Source organism: Oncorhynchus mykiss, chromosome 5, assembly GCF_057628025.1.
Source record: "Oncorhynchus mykiss isolate SJ-2025 chromosome 5, ASM5762802v1, whole genome shotgun sequence".
Taxonomy (NCBI): domain Eukaryota; kingdom Metazoa; phylum Chordata; class Actinopteri; order Salmoniformes; family Salmonidae; genus Oncorhynchus; species Oncorhynchus mykiss.
In genome coordinates this window covers 56,850,404-56,865,055 of record NC_143026.1, presented here as the reverse complement: position 1 = coordinate 56,865,055, position 14,652 = coordinate 56,850,404, and the positions used below count along the sequence as shown (strand labels likewise).

The window sequence follows — 14,652 nt, the reverse complement described above, 5'->3', positions numbered from 1 at the left end:
TCTCTCTCCGCTCTCTTTCTCACTCCTTCTCCTTTCTCTCTCTTCCGCTCTCTTTCTCACTCCTTCGCCTTTCTCTCTCTCCCGCTCTTTCTCACTCCTTCGCCTTTCTCTCTCTCCCGCTCTCTTTCTAACTCCTTCGCCTTTCTCTCTCTCCCACTCTCTTTCTCACTCCTTCGCCTTTCTCTCTCTCTCTCTCTCCCGCTCTCTTTCTCACTGCTTCCCCTTTCTCTCTCCGCTCTCTTTCTCACTCCTTCTCCTTTCTCTCTCTCCCGCTCTTTCTCACTCCTTCGCCTTTCTCTCTCTCCCGCTCTTTCTCACTCCTTCGCCTTTCTCTCTCTCCCGCTCTCTTTCTCACTCCTTCCGCTCTCTCTCTCTCCTGCTCTCTTTTTCACTCCTTCCTCTCTCTATCTCTCTCCCGCTCTCTCACTCCTTTCTCTCTCTCTCTCTCTCGCCCGCTCTTTTTCACTCCTTCCCCTTTCTCTCTCTCTCTTTTTCTCTCCTTCCTCTCTCTCTCTCCCGCTCTCTTTTTCACTCCTTCCTCTCTCTCTCTCCCGCTCTCTCACTCCTTTCTCTCTCTCTCTCTCGCCCGCTCTTTTTCACTCCTTCCCCTTTCTCTCTCTCTCTCCCGCTCTCTTTTTCACTCCTTTCTCTCCCGCTCTCTTTTTCACTCCTTCCCCTTTCTCTCTCCTCTCTCTTTCTCACTCCTTCGCCTTTCTCTCTCTCCCGCTCTCTTTCTCACTCCTTCCCCTTTCTCTCTCTCTCTCTCCGATCTCTTTCTCACTCATTCGCCTTTCACTCTCTCTCCCGCTCTCTTTCTCACTCCTTCGCCTTTCTCTCTCTGCTCTCTTTCTCACTCCTTCCCCTTTCTCGCTCTTTCTCACTCCTTCCCCTTTCTCTCTCTCCCTCTCGCTCTCTTTCTCGCTCCTTCCCCTCTCTCCCTCCCGCTCTCTTTCTCACTCCTTCCCCTTTCTCTCTCGCTCTCTCTTTCTCACTCCTTCGCCTTTCTCTCTCTCCCTCTCTTTCTCACTCCTTCCCCTTTCCCTCTCTCTCCCGCTCTCTTTCTAAATCCTTCCCCTTTCTCTCTCTCTCCCGCTCTCTCTCACTCCTTCCCCTTTCTCTATCCTGCTCTCTTTCTCACTCCTTTCTCTCTCTCTCTCTCCCGCTCTCTTTCTCACTCCTTTCTCTCTCTCTCTCTCCCGCTCTTTCTCACTCCTTTCTCTCTCTCTCTCTTCCGCTCTCCCACTTTTTTTCACTCCTTTCTCTCTCCCGCTCTCCGGCTTTTTTTCACTCCTTCCTCTCTCTCTCTCCCGCTCTCTTTTTCACTCCTTCCTCTCTCTCTCTCCCTCTCTCTTTTTCACTCCTTTCTCTCTCTCTCTCTCCCGCTCTCTCACTCCTTTCTCTCTCTCTCCCGCTCTCCCGCTTTTTTTCACTCCTTTCTCTCTCTCCTGCTCTTTTTCACTCCTTCCCCTTTCTCTCTCTCTCTCCCGCTCTCTTTCTCACTCCTTGCCCTCTCTCTCTCTCTCTCCCGCTCTCTTTCTCACTCCTTCCCCTTTCTCTCTCTCTCTCCCGCTCTCTCACTCCTTTCTCTCTCTCTCTCCCGCTCTCTTTCTCACTCCTTCCCCTTTCTCTCTCTCTCCCGCTCTCTTTCTCACTCCTTCCCCTTTCTCTCTCTCTCTCTCCTGCTCTCTTTTTCACTCCTTCCCCTTTCTCTCTCTCTCTTTTTCTCTCCTTCCTCTCTCTCTCTCCCGCTCTCTTTTTCACTCCTTCCTCTCTCTCTCTCCCGCTCTCTCACTCCTTCCCCTTTCTCTCTCTCTCTCCCGCTCTCTTTTTCACTCCTTTCTCTCCCGCTCTCTTTTTCACTCCTTCCCCTTTCTCTCTCCTCTCTCTTTCTCACTCCTTCGCCTTTCTCTCTCTCCCGCTCTCTTTCTCACTCCTTCCCCTTTCTCTCTCTCTCTCTCCGCTCTCTTTCTCACTCATTCGCCTTTCACTCTCTCTCCCGCTCTCTTTCTCACTCCTTCGCCTTTCTCTCTCTGCTCTCTTTCTCACTCCTTCCCCTTTCTCGCTCTTTCTCACTCCTTCCCCTTTCTCTCTCTCCCTCTCGCTCTCTTTCTCGCTCCTTCCCCTCTCTCCCTCCCGCTCTCTTTCTCACTCCTTCCCCTTTCTCTCTCGCTCTCTCTTTCTCACTCCTTCGCCTTTCTCTCTCTCCCTCTCTTTCTCACTCCTTCCCCTTTCCCTCTCTCTCTCTCTCCCGCTCTCTTTCTCACTCCTTCCCCTTTCTCTCTCTCTCCCGCTCTCTCTCACTCCTTCCCCTTTCTCTATCCTGCTCTCTTTCTCACTCCTTTCTCTCTCCCGCTCTCTTTCTCACTCCTTTCTCTCTCTCTCTCTCTCCCGCTCTTTCTCACTCCTTTCTCTCTCTCTCTCTTCCGCTCTCCCACTTTTTTTCACTCCTTTCTCTCTCCCGCTCTCCGGCTTTTTTTCACTCCTTCCTCTCTCTCTCTCCCGCTCTCTTTTTCACTCCTTCCTCTCTCTCTCTCCCGCTCTCTTTTTCACTCCTTTCTCTCTCTCTCTCTCCCGCTCTCTCACTCCTTTCTCTCTCTCTCCCGCTCTCCCGCTTTTTTTCACTCCTTTCTCTCTCTCCTGCTCTTTTTCACTCCTTCCCCTTTCTCTCTCTCTCTCCCGCTCTCTTTCTCACTCCTTGCCCTCTCTCTCTCTCTCTCCCGCTCTCTTTCTCACTCCTTCCCCTTTCTCTCTCTCTCTCCCGCTCTCTCACTCCTTTCTCTCTCTCTCTCCCGCTCTCTTTCTCACTCCTTCCCCTTTCTCTCTCTCTCCCGCTCTCTTTCTCACTGATTCCCCTTTCTCTCTCTCTCTCTCCTGCTCTCTTTCTCACTCCTTCCCCTTTCTCTCTCTCTCTCTCCCGCTCTCTTTCTCACTCCTCTCTCTCTCTCTCTCCCGCTCTCTCACTCCTTTCTCTCTCTCTCTCTCTCCCGCTCTCTTTCTCACTCCTTCCCCTTTCTCTCTCTCTCTCCTGCTCTCTTTCTCACTCCTTCCCCTTTCTCTCTCTCTCTCCCGCTCTCTTTCTCACTCCTCTCTCTCTCTCTCCCGCTCTCTCTCACTCCTTTCTCTCTCTCTCCCGCTCTTTCTCACTCCTCTCTCTCTCTTCCGCCCTCCCGCTTTTTTTCACTCCTTCCTCTCTCTCTCTCACGCTCTTTCTCACTCCTTCCCCTTTCTCTCTCTCTCTCTCGCTCTCTTTCTCACTCCTTTCTCTCTCTCTCTCTCTCTCCCGCTCTCTCACTCCTTTCTCTCTCTCTCCCGCTCTCGTTCTCACTCCTTCCCCTTTCTCTCTCTCTCTGCCGCTCTCTTTCTCACTCCTTTCTCTCTCTCTCTCTCCCGCTCTCACTCCTTTCTCTCTCTCTCCCGCTCTCCCGCTTTTTTTCACTCCTTTCTCTCTCTCCCGCTCTTTTTCACTCCTCCTTTCACTCCTTTGGGGCGGCAGGGTAGCCTAGTGGTTAGAGCGTTGAACTAGTAACCGGAAGGTTGTGAGTTCAAACCCCCGAGCTGACAAGGTACAAATCTGTCGTTCTGCCCCTGAACAGGCAGTTAACCCACTGTTCCCAGGCCGTCATTGAAAATAAGAATTTGTTCTTAACTGACTTGCCTGGTTAAATAAAGGTAAAATAAAAAAATAAAAAAAAAAATTCCCCTTTCTCTCTCTCTTTTTCACTCCTTCCTCTCTCTCTCTCCCGCTCTCTTTTTCACTCCTTCCTCTCTCTCTCTCTCTCCCGCTCTCTTTTTCACTCCTTTCTCTCTCTCTCTCTCCCGCTCTCTTTCTCACTCCTTCCCCTTTCTCTCTCTCTCTCTCCCGCTCTCTTTCTCACTCCTTCCCCTTTCTCTCTCTCTCCCGCTCTCTTTCTCACTCCTTCCCCTTTCTCTCTCTCTCCCGCTCCCTTTCTCACTCCTTCCCCTTTCTCTCTCTCTCCCGCTCTCTTTCTCACTCCTTCCCCTTTCTCTCTCTCTCCCGCTCCCTTTCTCACTCCTTCCCCTTTCTCTCTCCCGCTCTTTTTCACTCCTTCCCCTTTCTCTCTCTCCCGCTCTCTTCTTCACTCCTTCCTCTCTCTCACGCTCTCTTTCTCACTCCTTCCTCTTTCTCTCTCTCTCTCTCCCGCTCTCTTTCTCAATCCTTCCCCTTTCTCTCTCTCTCCCGCTCTCTTTCTCACTCCTTCCCCTTTCTCTCTCTCTCTCTCCCGCTCTCTTTCTCACTCCTTCCCCTTTCTCTCTCTCTCCCGCTCCCTTTCTCACTCCTTCCCCTTTCTCTCTCTCTCCCGCTCTCTTTCTCACTCCTTCCCCTTTCTCTCTCTCTCCCGCTCCCTTTCTCACTCCTTCCCCTTTCTCTCTCTCTCCCGCTCTTTTTCACTCCTTCCCCTTTCTCTCTCTCCCGCTCTCTTCTTCACTCCTTCCTCTCTCTCTCACGCTCTCTTTCTCACTCCTTCCTCTTTCTCTCTCTCTCTCTCCCGCTCTCTTTCTCAATCCTTCCCCTTTCTCTCTCTCTCTCCCGCTCTCTTTCTCACTCCTTCCCTTTCTCTCTCTCTCTCTCCCGCTCTCTTTCTCACTCCTTCCCCTTTCTCTCTCTCTCCCGCTCTCTTTCTCACTCCTTCCCCTTTCTCTCTCTCTCCCGCTCCCTTTCTCACTCCTTCCCCTTTCTCTCTCTCTCCCGCTCTTTTTCACTCCTTCCCCTTTCTCTCTCTCCCGCTCTCTTCTTCACTCCTTCCTCTCTCTCTCACGCTCTCTTTCTCACTCCTTCCTCTCTCTCTCCCGCTCTCTTTCTCACTCCTTCCACTTTCTCACTCTCTCTCCCGCTCTTTTTCACTCCTTCCCCTTTCTCTCTCTCCCGCTCTCTTCTTCACTCCTTCCTCTCTCTCTCACGCTCTCTTTCTCACTCCTTCCTCTCTCTCTCCTGCTCTCTTTCTCACTCCTTCCCCTTTCTCTCTCTCTCTCTCTCTCGCGCTCTCTTTCTCACTCCTTTCTCTCTCTCTCTCACTCCTTTCTCTCTCTCTCTCTCTCCCTCTCTCTCACTCCTTTCTCTCTCTCTCTCCCGCTCTCGTTCTCACTCCTTCCCCTTTCTCTCTCCCGCTCTCTTTCTCACTCCTTTCTCTCTTTCTCCCGCTCTCTTTCTCACTCCTTTCTCTCTCTCTCTCCCGCTCTCTCACTCCTTTCTCTCTCTCTCCCGCTCTCTTTCTCACTCCTTCCCCTTTCTCTCTCTCTCCCGCTCCCTTTCTCACTCCTTCCCCTTTCTCTCTCTCTCCCGCTCTTTTTCACTCCTTCCCCTTTCTCTCTCTCCTGCTCTCTTCTTCACTCCTTCCTCTCTCTCTCACGCTCTCTTTCTCACTCCTTCCTCTCTCTCTCCCGCTCTCTTTCTCACTCCTTCCACTTTCTCACTCTCTCTCCCGCTCTTTTTCACTCCTTCCCCTTTCTCTCTCTCCCGCTCTCTTCTTCACTCCTTCCTCTCTCTCTCACGCTCTCTTTCTCACTCCTTCCTCTCTCTCTCCTGCTCTCTTTCTCACTCCTTCCCCTTTCTCTCTCTCTCTCTCTCTCTCGCGCTCTCTTTCTCACTCCTTCCCCTTTCTCTCTCTCTCCCGCTCCCTTTCTCACTCCTTCCCCTTTCTCTCTCTCTCCCGCTCTTTTTCACTCCTTCCCCTTTCTCTCTCTCCCGCTCTCTTCTTCACTCCTTCCTCTCTCTCTCACGCTCTCTTTCTCACTCCTTCCTCTTTCTCTCGCTCTCTCTCCCGCTCTCTTTCTCAATCCTTCCCCTTTCTCTCTCTCTCCCGCTCCCTTTCTCACTCCTTCCCCTTTCTCTCTCTCTCCCGCTCTTTTTCACTCCTTCCCCTTTCTCTCTCTCCCGCTCTCTTCTTCACTCCTTCCTCTCTCTCTCACGCTCTCTTTCTCACTCCTTCCTCTCTCTCTCCCGCTCTCTTTCTCACTCCTTCCCCTTTCTCACTCTCTCTCCCGCTCTTTTTCACTCCTTCCCCTTTCTCTCTCTCCCGCTCTCTTCTTCACTCCTTCCTCTCTCACGCTCTCTTTCTCACTCCTTCCTCTCTCTCTCCTGCTCTCTTTCTCACTCCTTCCCCTTTCTCTCTCTCTCTCTCTCTCTCTCGCTCTCTTTCTCACTCCTTTCTCTCTCTCTCTCACTCCTTTCTCTCTCTCTCTCTCTCCCGCTCTCTCACTCCTTTCTCTCTCTCTCTCCCGCTCTCGTTCTCACTCCTTCCCCTTTCTCTCTCCCGCTCTCTTTCTCACTCCTTTCTCTCTTTCTCCCGCTCTCTTTCTCACTCCTTTCTCTCTCTCTCTCCCGCTCTCTCACTCCTTTCTCTCTCTCTCCCGCTCTCCCGCTTTTTTTCACTCCTTTCTCTCTCTCTCCCGCTCTCTTTCTCACTCCTTCCCCTTTCTCTCTCTCTCCCGCTCCCTTTCTCACTCCTTCCCCTTTCTCTCTCTCTCTCTCCCGCTCTTTTTCACTCCTTCCCCTTTCTCTCTCTCCCGCTCTTTTTCACTCCTTCCTCTCTCTCACGCTCTCTTTCTCACTCCTTCCTCTCTCTCTCCCGCTCTCTTTCTCACTCCTTCCCCTTTCTCACTCTCTCTCCCGCTCTCTTTCTCACTCCTTTCTCTCTCTCTCTTTCCCGCTCCCTTTTTCACTCCTTCCCCTTTCTCTCTCTCCTGCTCTCTCACTCCTTCCCCTTTCTCACTCTCTCCCGCTCTCTTTCTCACTCCTTTCTCTCTCTCTCCCGCTCCCTTTTTCACTCCTTCCTCTCTCTCTCCCGCTCTCTTTCTCACTCCTTCCCCTTTCTCTCTCTCTCCCGCTCTTTCTCACTCCTTTCTCTCTCTCGCTCTCTTTCTCACTCCTTTCTCTCTCTCTCTCCCGCTCTCTCACTCCTTTCTTTCTCTCTCTCCCGCTCTCCCGCTTTTTTCACTCCTTTCTCTCTCTCTCCCGCTCTTTTTCACTCCTTCCCCTTTCTCTCTCTCTCTTTTTCACTCCTTCCTCTCTCTCTCTCTCCCGCTCTCTTTTTCACTCCTTCCTCTCTCTCTCTCTCTCTCTCTCCCGCTCTCTTTTTCACTCCCTCTCTCTCTCTCCCGCTCTCTTTTTCACTCCTTCCTCTCTCTCTCTCTCCTGCTCTCTTTTTCACTCCTTCCTCTCTCTCTCTCTCCCGCTCTTTTTCACTCCTTCCTCTCTCTCTCTCTCCCGCTCTCTTTCTCACTCCTTCCCCTTTCTCTCTCCTGCTCTCTTTCTCACTCCTTCCCCTTTCTCTCTCTCTGTCCCGCTCTCTTTCTCACTCCTTCCCCTTTCTCTCTCTCTCTCCCGCTCTCTTTCTCACTCCTTCCCCTTTCTCTCTCTCTCCCGCTCCCTTTCTCACTCCTTCCCCTTTCTCTCTCTCTCCCGCTCTTTTTCACTCCTTCCCCTTTCTCTCTCTCTCTCCCGCTCTTTTTCACTCCTTCCCCTTTCTCTCTCTCCCGCTCTCTTTCTCACTCCTTTCTCTCTCTCTCTCCCGCTCCCTTTTTCACTCCTTCCCCTTTCTCTCTCTCTCCTGCTCTCTCACTCCTTCCCCTTTCTCACTCTCTCTCCCGCTCTCTTTCTCACTCCTTTCTCTCTCTCCCGCTCCCTTTTTCACTCCTTCCCCTTTCTCTCTCCTGCTCTCACTCCTTCCCCTTTCTCTCTCTCTCTCCTTCTCTCTTTCTCCAGAAAGAAGGTATCAGTAAGATTAGTGCAGGCGACGGCTGGGGAGCGTTCCACTAATGTTCCTTCGCACAGCCAACAAGTCGTCTGTTAATTAGCCTTTGTTTGTTGTTTTTCATATTTTTAATTGCCTCCCGCTTGATTTAAATATGGAAATGAACTGATGCTGACCGCCGTAGTTGGCTGGCTGACTATTTTGTTAAACGAGAGGACTAAAACCTAACGAAGCTGTTTTCCTTGCCAAAGTTGGAGAGAGTGAGTGAGAGAGAGAGGGGGAAAGGGGAAAATGATCAATGATAACCACATTATGCTTTGTGTGGCTCTCTCTGACATTGAACCAAGACTTTGAACCAGGAGCCATATCTGTAGTACATAAAAAATAAAAATGAATTCCATTTGAAACCCACATCACATGTACCCTGTGACTCATCCTCGTCTATAACGCCCACACCCACACACAAGCTCACACAGATTATACCCTGTGAATTCTAATGTCATTTGTGCATACTAATTTGTGTGTGTTTGCAGGTGATCGCTGACACCAACATCAGTGCCATAGCCAGTCAGGTGGAGAGTATGTCCACTAGCACCAGCCTTCCCAACAGCCCAGACACACAGACAGGGGAGCCAGAGTGAGTAGGACTAAGTTCCTAGACACTGATCTAAGGTCATTTTTGCGTTCTCCCCTAGTGGTTAAGGTTTGGACTAGGGGAGGGTATGCTGACCCTAGAGCTGTACAATGACACAAAATTAAAGACATTCAATTAAAAGAAGAGTAAAAATAATGCGGCACATTGTTTGAGCAAGTAGGATAAATGTACTCCTAGATACTGATTTGGGGTCAGTTTAGTGTTTTCTCCCCTTATGGTTAAGATTAGGTAATGGTAAAGCTGATCCTTGACCTGTTTAATAAGAAGCCCAGTGCCTCCTAGTCCTAAACCTCTGGTTCCTTCATGTCTCTGCAGGGCCCCCAAGCCCAAGAATATCTCTCTTGAGAAGGGTTCTGACGGCCTGGGCTTCAGCATCGTAGGGGGCTTCGGAAGCCCTCATGGAGACCTGCCCATCTACATCAAGACTGTCTTCAGCAAGGTAACTAACTCCACTTTGCACCATCACACGTGCCTGCAGGGTAATGTGGCTTAGCTTGCCATAGGGCAGAGTGTTTTTAGTTCCCCTTTGGGACACCAGATGGCAGCAGATGCTCCTTCACCACATATACACACACACATTTACACACACACATATAATACTATCTAACCTTGTGGGGGGGACACAATTCAGTCCCATTCAAAATCCTATTGTTCCTAACCTTAACCCCAAAATCTATCCTTAACCCTTAAACCCAACCTTAACCCTAAACTAACCCTAAAAATAACTAGCTCCTAAACCCTAATTCTAACTCTTAACCCCCTAGAAATAGAAACTAAAGACTAAAAATGTCTTTAGTTGGTCAAAACATTTTTCTTTTACTATTCTTGTGGATTAATCTAGTCCCCACAAGTATACTTAAACACATCCACACAATAACGCATTCAAAAACAGATCAGTAATTACTTCTAAAATAGGAAGTCCAAGTAGAACTGCTCAGCGTTTTTAGCAACATGAAATCTTATTAAACCACTGAGAAGCGAGTACTTATATATGGTCATTTCACGTTTTCATACATTCATAGAATGTTTGGGAATGGCATATAGTAAGGCATTTGTGAAAATTATATCGCAATATAGCGGGAATGCAGCCGTGCGTTTGGACAATTAATAGACACTGCAGTAAATAAAACTTAATAAAAACATCTGTCATGTCCAGGACCAGTGCGCCATAGCCAATCAGAGCTACAGTTGGCCTTAATGCAAATTAGCCGTTTGCCACACTTATGCCATCATTTATTTACATTTACAGTAGTAACAGCGGGACTTTAGATCATTAGAATGTGTTTGCCGAAAGCCAGGAAATAAACCTGAATGGATTTCTGCAAATATGTAAATACCAGGGAGGTCCTCTTACATTTGGGAACTTTACAGTCCTATTGATCAAACAACCATGAAAAGGTAGGCTCCCTCTCCCTTAGTTCTGCACATCAACAACGAATGCTTTGCCAGAGTGAGATGAGCTAAAAATCTAACGAGGGAACATTAAGTTAACCCTCTCAAACATGTTGACATCTGAATGGGAACTTGTCTGCGCTTGCCTGCCCATTTTGATCGAAGTCAAATACATTTGATTGAGAACTAAGGGTGCGCTCCTTAATTGCCTCCATTGTGTCAGAGTGCGCTCTGGGTGGTTCGTAAATTCAGAGCGTTGTCAGATTGTCTGTTTGTAAATTCAGTGTCTTTCACTCTCCGAGTGTTCAGAGCACACACTGCGCTATTGACACTAGACGCTCTGGCTGGGGAGTAGGTTTGATCCGAGCGTTCCTCACAGTGGCAGTCAAGCACCCAAGCTAACTACCTGAAGTTGACTAGCTTGCTAGTTACTTCCAGACACGAATGAGAGAACCCCTCTCTGACCATTTTACTCGCCCTAGCAGAGCTGGTTAGGCGGTTTACATGTTATCTAGAGCGTTAGTGACTAACGAATGCTGGCAATAATTTTTTTCTCTAACGTTTACTGACACCAGTCATATTCCGCGCGGTGCTGCGCGTTCGTAAATTCATCAGATATTCTGCGCTCTGGCACACTCCAATGAGAGTGCTCTGAAATTAGAGTCGATAGCCAGAGTGAATTTACAAACGCAAAGATATGCTAACTTGGATAACAGTCGTTCAAGTTCAGCATAGCTAGTGAGCAAAGGGATTCACATTTCTTGGTAGCTAACCAAATGAAACCTGCATCACTAGCTGTAACCACCGAAAAACAATATGATTTAAATGTATTTTTTACAAAAACCTGTCACTCACTCACCCGCTCCTCCAATGACATGACATCCTCCCAGCAGCTAACTAGGCTAGATTACGTTAGGCTCCGTGTTTTTAGCTTGCTAAATAAATAGCTACGTAAATAGATACGCTAGCCTATTAGCCACGTTATGACTGGCTTGTGATCATTGCTGTTGCTAGTTTCATTGTGTTGACTTTCCCAGCCTTGGTTACATTCGTCCGTTTTTGTCCTTAATATTTAATTATTGAAACTGAAACGGTGCATCCCGAATAGTTGGGAGGCAGTAAACAATGTACCAGGCCAGCTGTGATGTTCAACCTGATAGTAATATTTGACAACCAAGAAATGTATTGGTGAATTACAGTAATCATGCATTGAACTGCATCCATCTATTCTGCCAACAATGCTTTAGTGTACGTCATGGAATGTTAGGTTCTATTTGACTTATCTTTAAAACCTATTCTGAAGTTGGTTTTGTAGCATGAACAGGGAATTTGCTGTGTTTTACTGATATTATGATTGTCTGTTTGTAGTTAAAAGGCCATCAGTTCCAAGGATCATAAGGTTGCTTCAAAAAACATTTGTCTTATTTGTCACCACCTTTTTCCCCCACTTACTCTGTGCTCCCCTGTTCTCCCTGCAGGGGGCAGCGGCGGTGGACGGGCGTCTGAAGAGGGGTGACCAGATTCTGTCAGTAAACGGAGAGAGTCTGGAGGGGGCCACCCACGAACTGGCCGTGGCCATACTGAAGAGACAGAAGGGGGCCGTCACTCTGGAAGTCCTCTCCTAGCTCACACACACACTTATACCCCCACTGGCAAAGCGACCATTATGGGGTTGAACTGGTTTCAACTTTCCAACGTGCAAAAAACAAAAAACAAGACTCTGTTCCGTTGAGTTGGCCAACATCTGATGCCCATCTTCACCCTTATAAACAGCCCATTAACGAGAAAGGGGGCATTGGTTCTGGAAGGATTCGCTCACTAGATGGCACTGCCAAGGAGAGCCCTGCCCTGTAGAGATGTAGAGAACATGTGTGCCACACCTCGTTCAGCTGTGCCCTCAAGTGAACCATGAGAAATAAGAGGACTGTAATCTGGGGGGCTGCAGGAAGTAGTGACACCTAACTTCCTGTGTGCCATCTTAGGAGCCTCACTTTGAGGGTGCTCCAATCGCTGTGCTGACTGGATACACACCACTTCTTAATATGGCAAATGATTGGATATTATACAGCAAGGAATCACAGGGAAGCTTTACAGTCTGTGCCATTCAGCTTTTATTTGTGTGATCGCACCCGTGCTTCCTACATAGAACACTGGTAGAACAATATGAGAGGTTCAGTTGGTTGAGGTCTCTTCAACGTTAGCCTAGCGTTAGCTTAGCATCTCCCTGATCGGGAGACACTGGATAGCTGTTAGAGATGTCAGCTTAATTTGCTGCTAATGTGCAAACTGTGAGGGCGAATGGTCTCGGCAGGGAACGGGGCTGCGACACACTAGACTGGAACAGGTCATTTAGACACACACATTCTGTATATAAACACCCACACACAGTAGGCTAGTGAGTCACTGTCAGGTTGACGCACATCTTCTCATTCCTCATTGCCCGCACACGATTTAAACTCGTGGTGTCATACTCTTACGCAAAGGTAGTACATTCAACAGTCTAGTCCCCTCAAACACAACTCTGGACCTTGAAGCTAGTTCCACTGTGTTTTCTTGCATTGTTGCCCTCTAATCAGGGGTCTGATTTAGACCTGGGAGGTGGGTGAAATGTAATGATCAGGTAGAACAGAAAAGCAGCAGGCTCCAGACCTCGTAGGCTCAGAGTTGAATAACCCTGCTCTAGTCTATAAGTGTGGTCAACGAAATTAATCAATTGCGTTTATGCTGAAATAACTGGTAACCTGCCGTGTACTTCTATAACACTTCATAGCATGACACAGCACCCTCTGGAGCCATTCAAACACAGTTATCAAGGCCAACAACTACTGTCTGGTTTATCACTCTGCAGTATGTTGTGTAGTCCTGCTAAGAGCAGTAAGCTTTTGTGCGTGTCGCGAAGGAGTTTTGCCTTGCGTATGCAGATGTGAGACCGGTTATTAGTACACAGTGTTGCCAAATGATCTGAACCCCCCCCCCCCCCTTTGAATCCGAGACCGTTTAGCAAAGCGAGGAAAAATATATACACTATGCGTTTGTTAGCATTGTTGCAGCAGACAAGTTGCTATTAGCGATACAATATAATGTAGGCGAATCTCAGGACTTAAATCGGGCATTGTATCTGTTGCGGGACCTGCTTGCTTTCCCCTCGTGTGGGTTTACCTCCCTTTGTCGCTGACCCTGGAGTATCCCTGTAAGCCTATTTAAGGTCCTATGAAATGGTTTCAAACTACGTCCATGTCTTAGCTAGTCTGCGCCAAGATATTTGTGCTCTACTCCCATGGTCATTGTCGCGCCAAACAGGACTGGAACCAGGCTTTGTCTTAACTGAGCAAAGGGAGAAGGATCATCCTGATTGATGCTTTGAGTTGGACGATCCACCTCCCAGCCAATCCCGATCATTTGAACTTTGTTGGACTGGACACGTGCATTTCAATGAAGTGCCATTACTCTCTGTTTTACCTGCCTTTGTCATTGTTTTTATTTGTGTCATGCGGATGGTACTGCGTGCATGTTACCGTAAGCCTATTCTTTTGTTCAGACATGTACCAACCTATACCAACGTTTTTGATCATTTGGGGCACTATCAGAAGCAATCGGTTTCTTGTTGTGAGCCGTTGTCGTCATCTATCAAGGGTGCATTCCTTAGGCATCAAATTAAAATGGACTGAAACAGGAAGGGACACTCTGAACTTAATAAATGCTTGTTTTTGTTTTGCGTAGCAAGACATTTTGCCACGGTGTGCACTAATGAATACAAACCATGTGTGGCTGTAGCTCCACACTGTTCTGTCCAGCTGCGAGAGGAGCTCACCACGTCCAACAATTACAGGATATCCTTTCTCCCTCGGCTGGAGCCTGTCGTCTGTTTCCCGTGTCGCTGCAACCCCTCCACGCTCACGGGAAGTGACAACAACTCCAAGACACTTTCAGCCCCCCCCCCCCCCACAGTTGTATTCATTAGGTCCCAAACGGGAGAAAGCAGACTGAAAAAAGGAGGGACTACCTGAATTTGCCCAATACAAAAACACTTGCAAACCATTTAGCTACGTTGTGCCATAATGAATATGACCCCGGTTAACACTAAGGAAAACCCTGCATATTAACTCTCGCGTCGTGCCTGTCTCAGTAAAAGTGCAATCTGGTGTGCGTCCTAAATACTTGTTAGGGGTCCTAGGATTTAGGGGATGTCGGCCTATTAAGGGGACTGACTCCTGCTCTGCCGTGAGTCGCTGATGTGCCAGAGTAGATTGTTATGTGTGTGTGTGTTCATCATACATCAGTCTTATTTCTGTGAGAGACTATTTCTATAAGTCTTAATGCCCGATCCCTTTAAAGAGATTCATTTTAAACTCACTGCTACCTATTTCTTTTCCTCTCTCTCATGCTGTGATCTCTCCATCTACTCTAGACTTTTAGATTTTGTCTGACTTTGTCCTATGCGTGTCAGTCGGCAATAGGCTGTGTGTTTGTGCACGTGTTCGTTGGACTAATGATGATTCCGTCACGCCCAATAGTTCCGTCTATATTGCCATTGAACTCAGCGCTCGTCCGAAGCGCCACAGAAAACGTCTTTCTTCACGTCATTGATCGATGGAAACGCATTTTCAAATCCAAAGAAACAATCCACCCTTCCTATATATCGATGTGTGACAAACTCTGCTGTAATGACGTGTGGCTACACAGTATATCTATAGAAAAATATATTGTCTATGATCACAAATGCAAGTCTCATCTTTTGAAATGTGTTAAGCCTACTGACTGTGGTCATACACTGATGCATTTCGTGATTTCTGACTAATTGTTTGATGATGTTTTATTAAATACAAGGGGAGCACAATCATTTCCACCATGTCCTACCTCTGATCTCGAAGTGAATTTATTCCCTTGTACCAC

At 48.3% G+C, this 14,652-nt stretch overlaps 1 protein-coding gene across 13 annotated transcripts in view; it reads left to right on the top strand.

Moving 5' to 3' along the window:
- Positions 1 to 14,615, top strand: part of LOC110522973 (PATJ crumbs cell polarity complex component) — a 237,273-nt gene extending 222,658 nt beyond the window's left edge. For all 13 annotated transcript variants that reach the window (XM_090235254.1, XM_090235251.1, XM_036977876.2 and 10 more), the window contains 3 exons: positions 8,246 to 8,349; positions 8,683 to 8,806; positions 11,238 to 14,615. In XM_090235254.1, coding sequence (XP_090091380.1) covers positions 8,246 to 8,349; positions 8,683 to 8,806; positions 11,238 to 11,384 — 375 coding nt within the window. In that variant the 3' untranslated portion in view covers positions 11,385 to 14,615. The remainder of the gene's footprint in view (positions 1 to 8,245; positions 8,350 to 8,682; positions 8,807 to 11,237) is intronic.
- Positions 14,616 to 14,652: the final 37 nt, after the last annotated feature.